Genomic DNA, 12,462 nt, shown 5'->3' with positions numbered 1-12,462 from the left:
CTCACTAAAGCTCACTATTAAAACCGCTCTGCGTGCATGCATTCCACGGGACTTGATGACGCAATCAGACCAAGTCATATATACCCAGGGAATCGTTGGCCGGGCCAACGTCACCTGTGTAGCTACATGCTGGGGATCTTCTGCGTGGCATGCGAGGGGTCCGAGGTTCGAATCCCGGGGTGCCAAGTGACTTTCTTCTTCATCTTCTCTCCTTTTTCGTTCCTTCTTTCCCTTCCGATAGCCAAAAACCTCAGGTAGGGTTAGGGCTAATTAGTGACCATGCATATTTTCCCTATATGCTTTCTTAACCCTAACAGAACTAGGACTCACTAAAGCTCACTATTAAAACCGCTCTGCGTGCATGCATTCCACGGGACTTGATGACGCAATCAGACCAAGTCATATATACCCAGGGAATCGTTGGCCGGGCCAACGTCACCTGTGTAGCTACATGCTGGGGATCTTCTGCGTGGCATGCGAGGGGTCCGAGGTTCGAATCCCGGGGGTGCCAAGTGACTTTCTTCTTCATCTTCTCTCCTTTTTCGTTCCTTCTTTCCCTTCCGATAGCCAAAAAACCTCGGGTAGGGTTAGGGCTAATTAGTGACCATGCATATTTTCCCTATATGCTTTCTTAACCCTAACAGAACTAGGACTCACTAAAGCTCACTATTAAAACCGCTCTGCGTGCATGCATTCCACGGGACTTGATGACGCAATCAGACCAAGTCATATATACCCAGGGAATCGTTGGCCGGGCCAACGTCACCTGTGTAGCTACATGCTGGGGATCTTCTGCGTGGCATGCGAGGGGTCCGAGGTTCGAATCCCGGGGGTGCCAAGTGACTTTCTTCTTCATCTTCTCTCCTTTTTCGTTCCTTCTTTCCCTTCCGATAGCCAAAAAACCTCGGGTAGGGTTAGGGCTAATTAGTGACCATGCATATTTTCCCTATATGCTTTCTTAACCCTAACAGAACTAGGACTCACTAAAGCTCACTATTAAAACCGCTCTGCGTGCATGCATTCCACGGGACTTGATGACGCAATCAGACCAAGTCATATATACCCAGGGAATCGTTGGCCGGGCCAACGTCACCTGTGTAGCTACATGCTGGGGATCTTCTGCGTGGCATGCGAGGGGTCCGAGGTTCGAATCCCGGGGGTGCCAAGTGACTTTCTTCTTCATCTTCTCTCCTTTTTCGTTCCTTCTTTCCCTTCCGATAGCCAAAAAACCTCGGGTAGGGTTAGGGCTAATTAGTGACCATGCATATTTTCCCTATATGCTTTCTTAACCCTAACAGAACTAGGACTCACTAAAGCTCACTATTAAAACCGCTCTGCGTGCATGCATTCCACGGGACTTGATGACGCAATCAGACCAAGTCATATATACCCAGGGAATCGTTGGCCGGGCCAACGTCACCTGTGTAGCTACATGCTCGGGATCTTCTGCGTGGCATGCGAGGGGTCCGAGGTTCGAATCTCGGGGGTGCCAAGTGACTTTCCTCTTCATCTTCTCTCCTTTTTCGTTCCTTCTTTCCCTTCCGATAGCCAAAAAACCTCGGGTAGGGTTAGGGTTAGTGACCATGCATATTTTCCCTATATGCTTTCTTAACCCTAACAGAACTAGGACTCACTAAAGCTCACTATTAAAACCGCTCTGCGTGCATGCATTCCACGGGACTTGATGACGCAATCAGACCAAGTCATATATACCCAGGGAATCGTTGGCCGGGCCAACGTCACCTGTGTAGCTACATGCTGGGGATCTTCTGCGTGGCATGCGAGGGGTCCGAGGTTCGAATCCCGGGGTGCCAAGTGACTTTCTTCTTCATCTTCTCTCCTTTTTCGTTCCTTCTTTCCCTTCCGATAGCCAAAAAACCTCGGGTAGGGTTAGGGTTAGTGACCATGCATATTTTCCCTATATGCTTTCTTAACCCTAACAGAACTAGGACTCACTAAAGCTCACTATTAAAACCGCTCTGCGTGCATGCATTCCACGGGACTTGATGACGCAATCAGACCAAGTCATATATACCCAGGGAATCGTTGGCCGGGCCAACGTCACCTGTGTAGCTACATGCTGGGGATCTTCTGCGTGGCATGCGAGGGGTCCGAGGTTCGAATCCAGGGGTGCCAAGTGACTTTCTTCTTCATCTTCTCTCCTTTTTCGTTCCTTCTTTCCCTTCCGATAGCCTAATATTTTTGTTTAGGGTTAGGGTTAGTGACCATGCATATTTTCCCTATATGCTTTCTTAACCCTAACAGAACTAGGACTCACTAAAGCTCACTATTAAAACCGCTCTGCGTGCATGCATTCCACGGGACTTGATGACGCAATCAGACCAAGTCATATATACCCAGGGAATCGTTGGCCGGGCCAACGTCACCTGTGTAGCTACATGCTGGGGATCTTCTGCGTGGCATGCGAGGGGTCCGAGGTTCGAATCCCGGCGGTGCCAGGTGAATTTCTTCTTCATCTTCTCTCCTTTTTCGTTCCTTCTTTCCCTTCCGATAGCCAAAAACCTCAGGTAGGGTTAGGGTTAGTGACCATGCATATTTTCCCTATATGCTTTCTTAACCCTAACAGAACTAGGACTCACTAAAGCTCACTATTAAAACCGCTCTGCGTGCATGCATTCCACGGGACTTGATGACGCAATCAGACCAAGTCATATATACCCAGGGAATCGTTGGCCGGGCCAACGTCACCTGTGTAGCTACATGCTGGGGATCTTCTGCGTGGCATGCGAGGGGTCCGAGGTTCGAATCCAGGGGTGCCAAGTGACTTTCTTCTTCATCTTCTCTCCTTTTCGTTCCTTCTTTCCCTTCCGATAGCCAAAAAACCTCGGGTAGGGTTAGGGTTAGTGACCATGCATATTTTCCCTATATGCTTTCTTAACCCTAACAGAACTAGGACTCACTAAAGCTCACTATTAAAACCGCTCTGCGTGCATGCATTCCACGGGACTTGATGACGCAATCAGACCAAGTCATATATACCCAGGGAATCGTTGGCCGGGCCAACGTCACCTGTGTAGCTACATGCTGGGGATCTTCTGCGTGGCATGCGAGGGGTCCGAGGTTCGAATCCCAGGGGTGCCAAGTGACTTTCTTCTTCATCTTCTCTCCTTTTTCGTTCCTTCTTTCCCTTCCGATAGCCAAAAAACCTCGGGTAGGGTTAGGGTTAGGGGAACGGATAGCAACGTTTGCACAGGACTTATGTGGGAGGGACATGAGAGCACATCAAACATCATCGCTCGGCTCTATTTCAACCTTCCTAAACGTCCTGTTATTGTAACAGTTGTTATGGTGGCAACTCGTTAACACCAACCCTCTTAACATGAAGTAGGCCTATCTGATAACAAGAAGTATGTTTTACATTCCCAAACATACATTTCACATGTTATTAGAACTGGATAACACGAACTCCTGATAACAAGAAGTAAAATTTGAATTCCACACAACTTCGTGTTAACGAGTTTCCACTACACATATTTAAAAACCTCAACGTTAAATTTAACTCATAATCACTCACCTGAAAGCTCTCCTAAATCGTCCTCAGGTGAGTGATGTTTAGCTCGCCTGCAATTTCCCGAAGTCGAAACCTGACGGATCACGAATCCAAAAACCAATATTTAACTTGCAACTCAACATTTGACTTCATATATTCAACTCATTAACAGAATAACACGAAATGGTAAGCATATACATACAAAATGAAGTTACCTACAGTTTTTATACTTTTATTAGTAATAGTCTGGGTTTGTACGACATTACAACATACTTCAATATAATTATGATCATATTATTATAAAGACTTGCAGATACATTTATACAGCCACACATCCAACAACAATTATTACTTTATAGGCCCTCTGGATATTATCTATTAAATCGAAGAAAAATAGTATTCTTATACTTTGTAATTCTAAATATAATATCACTATCAAATAATTACATTCAAATTGATACAGGTTTATATATTTCAGTGCGTCTCAAAATGATTAGAACCGGCACCATGAGTACAACTTAAAGTCAAAACCTTGTACACTGTTAGACCACTGATTTTTAACCTACATTGGGTAAACTTTACCATATACCCAGCATTGGGTTATTTTCAGTAATTTACACAATGCTGTGTAAAAAAATTGAACATTGGGTAAAAAACCTTACCCAATCCATTGGGTAAGTTGCTGAAAATGTTGGGTAAAATTTAGGGTAAAATGATTTACCCAACGTGTTTTTATCCAATGTTCTAACACTAACAGTGTAAAAGACATCCCGTGCAGTATATATCAGTACAAGAATGAGAGCATCCTATTAAGGGATGAAATCAAAACTCGACCGGCGGTTGACCGCCGGTTCCGTCCGGTTTCTGTTGTTCTATCGAGTTTTGAATTCATCACTAATACGATAAAAGTTTGCTTGCAATCTGAAGAACTCTGAAGTTTGTGGTAAAAATATACGTTGAGTGGTGGTACAAGTTCGTATATTGTTATCGTAACCATGGTAACCATATTGTCAAGCAAAATGTCAAGATACCGTGGCAACTGTTACCATGGTTACATAGAATAGATGGTACTAAATCATTCTGGGACACCCATGAATGTAGTACGGTGCTGTTGATTTCAACTACAAATTCAGAGCATCAAATTCAATTCCATAATTGATATATTGTTGCCATCACCACACAGCGCAGAATTACAGTAGCCTGCGATGTTTTTTAGAAAACGGACAAAAATGTTACAAAGGCTGTCGTATGGTGGCGCAAAAGTTTTTGTCACAGTCCTCCCTTCTTGAACTTCAACATGTTTAAAAGCAACTGGGTTGAAGTATATGGCTATACCTTGTGACTGTGTTATACGTAATATACATTCGTGTACATCTCAGCTGGTTTTAAGATCCACCGGATTAGTAAACTAAAAAGTGAATTCCACTTAAAATAAAATAAAATGGAATATAATAGAAAAAAAAGTATAATAAAATAAACTAATCGTATACCATTTTGAAGAAAAACGATTCGCCATGTTTAGAGCAGTTTTTGATTTTGGATGGACATCCAACGAAGTACTTAACTTACATAGTGCCAAATAAATTAATATGATGGTATATATGTGGCAAAAACGGAACGGTCCGCTACCGCCTCACTCCACTTTGCAACATGAAGGCCGCGAGCCCGGCAGGGCTGAGGCCGCTGATATCCATAGTAAAGACATAAACTAATTGAGAATTGAGTTGACTTAGAACTTAGTGAATTCTATAATGTGATGAGTGGAAAAAATAGATGAATGAATGAATGAATGAGTTCCAACATATTAGAGCCCCGCAGGGCATGTAACAAAGGTTAATATAACAATTTGTGACACCACAAAATAATATATCAATATCATTTCTTGCAGCGATGTTGTAGCGAGGCAGTACCGGGTTTCCACGTACATTATAGTCCTACCACCATACCTTAAGAAACAAAGTCAATTGGCAAACTCAGATGGAACCTATATCGTTCCGTACATCAACATGGTAAAGGTGAAAGATAAATTTATACGACGAAAAATCTATAACTCTCAAATACCATACGATAAATAGGTTTCATCTCTCAGCATACTCTACCAAGTCTTATTACACCAAATTATGTCAGATTTAATATTATACTCATTGTTTTGTTTTTTGTCACAGCTCATAACAAGTATACTAAAGGCATTGCATAAAATAAAGATATGATATGAGCTATGAGCTATATACAGTTCACAAGTTTACATATTGTATTTTACATGCGACACGTGAGATGGCATGGGGGATTGGGCCGTCACCCGTCACCGTGTGATCTGCCCTTCACGTGCGATAACTAATTTGAAAGGGGGCCATTTCTTAAGACCTATAATGCTTACGCCCGTTTATGACGTAAGAAATCGTAACCTTTTAATTAAGATAAATGTGACGGAGATTTTAGTTCGCAGTTTGTCATATACCTATAGTATTACGACACGTTTTATACGGTACTTGGCACATTTAACCTGTGTGCCGTGCCGTTGATGGGCTGAACATCGATATCACGTATAGGGTCACGGCCCAGGGTCACGGTAGCGAAGGCGAAGTCACGAAGGGTATCACGTGATTATTTCGTCATTTTTTAATCACGTGATACCTTTCTTGACCTCGCTTTCGTTGATTTATAGTATACATGTACGTGATATAAATGTGATATCGATGTTTACTCCATCAACGGCAAGAAGGTGTCAGTTATAGGAATGGTCTCCGGGATCTGTGATGGCATCATGCTTATAAACATCCCGAGGCCGAAAACACAATTATTCTTCCGTTATTCTCTCTACGGAATAAGCAACATATTATTAATATGGTTATTATACTCCAGAAGACCGAATAACCAGCATCCTATGTTTAATAAGGGATGAAATCAAAACTCGACCGGCGGTTGACCGCTGGTTCCGTCCGATTGGAGCCGGTTTCTATTGTTCTAAACAATGAAACCCGGTTTTGATTTCATCCCTAACTATATGACATGTGATATTACATTATTGTGTTCAGACATGGAGTCATTTACCACAATAATCTACACCGTTAGACTACCGTTTTGATTCTGTCGCGCTTCAGGACGAGATCAAATTCGATTCTCATTAGTATTCTTGTACCGAAACTTACTGTAAATACTATTCCCGCTATAATAGTTCATTTGGGTTCCACGAGAGAGTGACATTAGTACTTTGTCGAAGTTACGTCTCACGTGTACCGATGTACCGCCTTTGATTGCGAGTATGAACACTCTAGTTTTTCGAGTCAACCCGCGCGATTTCAAATACTACCATGACTACTGACGTCACTCTCTCGATGAAGCCAAACGGACTACAATACGTATGATACATGATCGAATACGCCTTGGGTTTAGGCATGGTTCCCCCGGGGTGGTTCACTGCAAAAAAAAAACTTTACAAGAATCAGAATCCTCGCAATCTCAGTCTTGCATATTATTCAGATTTGCCTAACTAGACAAGAAGCAACACTATAGCGATTTCACCTTCCTATATATATAGTTTCATCATCAAACATAAATAATTCATAGATCTCTATGTAATCGAAGAAATTATACTACAAACCTTCTCCTTCATAACAAACTTGCAGCAAAAACAACCCGCCGATTTCACAGTGGATCCACAATTCCACATGTACCACAGGATATAACAGCTTTTGCATGTTGTACTTCTGGGTTACGAAAACTGTTGAAAGCGATATTACGGTACTACGAACATTGACATCGAACATGTGCAAAAATGAATGCCAAAATTGTCGATTTTGCGCTAATAGCAAGCTGCCCATGAAGTCAATTAAGACATGTTAAGAGAAACAACATAAACATGATGAAGACAGACAAAGTGTGCAGCATTTCAGTTAATTTTTGAAATTTTAACGTCGTTTACTCACGATCAATGTACCTCTGCCTTCACTCGTTCTGTTTCACTTGGCCATCTGTTTCGGAAACTTGAGATTGAGAAGCTGCTTTTGGTTGTGGTTGAACTTGTTTATTGTCTTTTTGTCGTTGAGGAGGCCGCAGGTAGTGACGCCTCTTCTTTTCCCACGGAACTTGTACCTTTAGGACTTGCTTCTGCCGTCTTTGCAACCGTCTTAATATCATTATCTTGCGTCTTTGTGGTCGTGGCGTTCTCCTCCTTGACGCCAGCGCTTTTCGACGTGACTTGTGTTTTAGGAGTTGGTTGACTGTCTTTCACACCACCATTAGCTTCACTACTCTTATCTGTACCTTCGTCGGCGTCTTTAAAGAACCCTTCTTTCGTCCCACATTCTCTCACCGTAATCGTCACATCTTCCGATGTCACGTCCGTGACGACAACTTCTTGCTCCGCTGCCTGTATTTGGCGCGGTTTCCACAAGTTAGCAGACGACGGCACGCTAATTGCGTGACGAATTTCTGTCCTACCAAATCCGGCATAGGAATTTGATTGTACAGGGGCGACAACTTTATCACCTGTTGTCGGGCCGGTTGGTTTGCTAGCTGCCAGAGCATTTCGTGATGCAGTTGCGACTGGTTGAGATGGTGGTGTAGATCCAGTGGCCTTTCGACTGCCTTCTTCCAGGCTGTTTATCTTTTCATTAGAATTGACATCACGGTTGTCTGTTTTGCCATCTGGTGTGGTATCAGTTGATGAGCTGCTAAGCTTTGGACGTTTGGTGGACGGACTTTGTCCATCACCGTGTTCAGCGGCACTATTGGTGGTCTTTTGAACAGAGGTGCCCGACTGAAATAAACAGAAAAGACATATTTGTTATAGCACAGATCTTCTTTCCAGGATATGTGGTTATAGGGATGGATAATGGAGAGCAAGTTGTTAATGTTTTCATACGAATATGCGCATCTCAGGATATTCCGAGGTTTACGACTTCGCATCAGTCGTCTTACACAATCAATGTTACCTGACACAAACTCAACGTGTGCAAACCAATCTTTTATTATTTGCAAACACACGGACGCAAATGCATGTTATTGAAAAAGTTTCAAACACTCTTACAACAACACAGCTAATCAGAAAAGCAGTGCAGTGCATTAATATTGTATAATTTCACCACGCCCGAGACACTCCAGAGCTAGTTTGAGGACGGTGAATCGGTGATTCTTATAAATTATCGTGCAAACCCGTGCTAGTCTCTTATACACAACCAGTTTGTGCCGGTCCTGACATACAGTCTGGTCCGAGAGTAGGCAAAACTCTTGATCTGTGATTGGTTCAACACGTCCATGACGTCACGGATAACATAATGGACATCGATGCGTCCAATGCACCCCCCTTTGTGGGATGCAAGGCTCGTGCATTGGACGCATCGACATCTCAGTGCATGCGCGTGCATTATTGAGCCAAATTTTTCTCTCAACAATGATGCGTATAAATAAAGGGTAATGCCCAAATAATGTGTCCGAGGCAGTAAAAATGTATAATTATTTAAACATTTTACTGGCATTTGGAACCGAGGAATATCCTGAGGAGCGTGCTCGACATTATACCGGGGTAACTGATGTAAAGTTCAACGCGAATGGTGAAAATAGGCAATTTTAATCACAACTTATATTTTGCTCTTCAAAAAACAGGCTAAAACAACAAATGTTCACTATCACTATATATTTTCAATATACGGTTCTCTTAAAAAGCAGTACTTGTAGTATATTCGTTCACCGTTCTCAAAACATAACCTGAACATAATGAACTATATAAGCTTATACATAATTAATGTTGACCGTTAATAATGACCTCATCAATTATCTATTCCGGAAAGCTTGGTAAAATATATCTTTATACATGAGTGGAAGTGATCATGAACGATGTTCAGTTCATATAGTACAACATGTAAGTATAATTATATGATCATGGTGGTAATGTTCATTAACATGATAAAGGGACTATTATGACTTATGTTTGAAAATAACTAGACTATTTCGTAAGTATAGAATTTCAGTTAAATTTCCATTAACAAATTATTGGAGTTCAAATGCGTCATAACATTTATGCAATTGGGCTATTCCAGAAAATAAATGCACACCCCCTATAGAGGAGTAACTTTTTAATCAAAGAAATGTCTGGATTTCCAAGTCTGCTTTCTGCAAACGACTGGAATTCCAGTTGCCATTGTCGCTTGAAAAAGCTTGGAAATCCAATTAAATGAAGGAAAAATCACGGAAATGTCAAAAATGAGATCTCAAATTCAGGATTTCTGACTTTGGACTATTTTTCGCCTGGATTTTTTCGCCTTTGGGCGTTTTAAAAGTCTGGATATCCAACAATCACGACTGGACAAAAAGTCTGGAAATCCGAACTCCTCTATAGGGGGTGTGCGTCTATTTTCTGGAATAGCCCATTGTATGATAAACAATGTTCTCTTAAAATCAAATCCCGATTTCCCATTTTTCCGAGAATAGTCTCGTGCGTCCATGCAGTGAAGATTCCATTTGTTTTTACTAACATTGTACATGCATGGAATAGACCTAACTATCTTGGCCATGAAGAAAGCGAAAGGTTTAAAACAAACCATAGCAGTCACCCGTCTTTCGCGGTTGGTTAAAATAATGGCATGCAAAATATTAGTCCCCTTCTCCTTATAATAAGATTTTGCGGTAGTTTTCAAAGTTTATCGTTTTCCAATTTTCGTACATTTAAGTAAATGCTCTTATACATGCTATATGACCTACAACATTTTATTTATGAGATTTCAATTTAGCAATTCACTGTTGAAAAGTATGATATTAACTCTATAATTATTCAAGTATTATTATTATTATTATTATTATTATTATTATTATTATTATTATTATTATTATTATTACAAAGTGAAGGCAAGAATGTGTTCAATTAAACACTCAAGTTTTTGCAGTGTATCTTAACTAGCATGCATGATAAAGAAGTTGGTCAATAATGTTCGACTATAGGCCTAGATGTTTCTTAAGGATGATGTAAGCCTATATGGACTACATGGTGCATTGGAGAGGGGGTTGTTGTCTCTTGAAATATATAGGCGCTATACCTATTGGTCATTATAACAACTTTAATAAGTATGATCATAGGGGAAAGTTATCAAAGTTTGAAATTGTTAGCTTAATAAAAAAAATTAACCTGAACTGTGTGGTTCAGCTGGTAATTCGTGTTGGATAAAATTTTAACAAGTGTTCTATATTAACATATAATATCTTTTCACCGATAGGAGTAGGCTGAAATACTTGCGTAAGGCCCATAAAACTTTTCTATCGCTAGACCTAAGCCCCTATATGTTGATATATTTCGAATTTTCCCAAGCTATAAATGAACACCAGGGTCTACATGGAAATTGCGAAATCAAACCACACGATTGGGTTTGCAGTCAGCCAAATACATGCCATGGTCGTCATTTTCACATTCAGCCGATTTTCATGCTGTTTTATAAACAAGTTCACATCTTTTTCAAATCATCGTATTCCGAAAAATTTCTTGTACTATATTATAGCTAAATGTTCAATAATTTCATCCATATAAACATATCCGTAACAAAACTGCGGTTCAACGAAATATTTAAGAAAAATGGATCAAAAGTCGGGCTAAAAATAGAACAATCGTCATGAATTGAGTGTACTCCCACGATTTACCGGATTCCCCCTCCACACCTACCTTTTTTCGTCCCCTTTTTCCTTTCGTTTTGTTGGACAAATTCTGTGCTGCTTCTTGTTTCAACCTAATAAGGATATAAATGAACGAAAATCGTGAAATCAGTGGTAAATAGCATGATACTATAAGGTGATCATCGTCAAATCTGTCGTTGCTCAATTACAATGTATGTTGGCTATGCTATGTGTGCCATTGCTATTGATAACGCGCATGTCTTTACGTATGGCTGTACTGCCGATCGCTGAGAATTCGTTCTTACCTCTCCTCGAAAAACCTCAACAAACGTTCGTCCAAGACATTTTCTTCAGGTTCCCATGTGTTGTGCCTATAAAACGAAGTCATGACATAGTTATGTTACAGTTTGCACGAAATCTAAATACGACAAAGTGGATTTTTTTACTGTTCAAATGTTGATACCAAAAGAACTACTTACTTGTTAGACCATCCTTTCCACTTTATGAGATATTCTAGTTTGCCCTGCAAAATAACAAGAAAAACATGATTTAAAACCGACTTTACAAACACCACGTGCATTAGTAACTTAAGAAAACAATAGAGACAAATGTAAACCTTTCTTATCCTCTTTTGTTTGATTTCTTCAGCTGCAAAAACGTCTGGTTCTTGCAATTCTTGGGTATCATCTTCGTTGAGTTGGTTTTCAGGCTCCATGGTTTTTCAGTCGCACAACTCAATTTACGCCGACCTCGTGTTGTGTATGTACATGTATAGCAGCTGCCTTGCGCAGTAGTTACCCTACACACAATTGTACACAGAACACATACGAAGCTAGTGTTGAAGGTTTATGCATGACGTACTATAGGGAAGCCACACACAACCTGTAACCTCCCCCGCATGTTTACTCATTCTATAAGATGATCACCCTATTAATAAAGTATGTGAATGAGACTAGCGTGCCACCAGAACGACCTGGGCCTTGCATCCCATAATAAGGTGTGTGTGACGTCAGAGTTTCATGGCCGGTTTATTTACCGTTCTCCCGAGCTAGACTCATCATTCGCTGTGCATTCACAAAATGCTTTTCAGTTAATTTTGTTACCAGCTGCTTATTGTAATGTGTTGAGCTTACAAATTATGGATTTACAAAGTACAATTATGGATAAAAACGAAAAAGTAGATATGAATGTATTTTAATTTAATAACCATTTTTATACATGTACAACGCGTTTAAAATAAAAGACCAATGAAAAATAAAAAAGATCGTGACACATTGTTGAAAATAAACGAAGAAATGGTAAAACATTCACTGACAATTTATTAACAATTTAACATACCCTTTTAATATACA

General features: G+C 40.5%; 1 protein-coding gene across 1 annotated transcript; it reads right to left on the bottom strand.

Annotated features, from left to right (window-relative positions):
- Positions 1-3,717: 3,717 nt before the first annotated feature.
- Positions 3,718-11,948, bottom strand: LOC140151131 (uncharacterized). Its single transcript, XM_072173352.1, has 5 exons — positions 11,727-11,948; positions 11,590-11,633; positions 11,416-11,481; positions 11,160-11,223; positions 3,718-8,270 (listed from the first exon to the last, which is right to left on the bottom strand). Exons 1-5 carry the CDS (start codon positions 11,823-11,825, stop codon positions 7,536-7,538), a joined length of 1,008 nt encoding a protein of 335 aa, XP_072029453.1. The 5' UTR covers positions 11,826-11,948; the 3' UTR covers positions 3,718-7,535.
- Between the last annotated feature and the right edge of the window lie 514 nt (positions 11,949-12,462).

This window comes from Amphiura filiformis, chromosome 4 (assembly GCF_039555335.1).
Source record: "Amphiura filiformis chromosome 4, Afil_fr2py, whole genome shotgun sequence".
Taxonomy (NCBI): domain Eukaryota; kingdom Metazoa; phylum Echinodermata; class Ophiuroidea; order Amphilepidida; family Amphiuridae; genus Amphiura; species Amphiura filiformis.
This window is presented reverse-complemented; position numbering and strand designations above follow the sequence as displayed.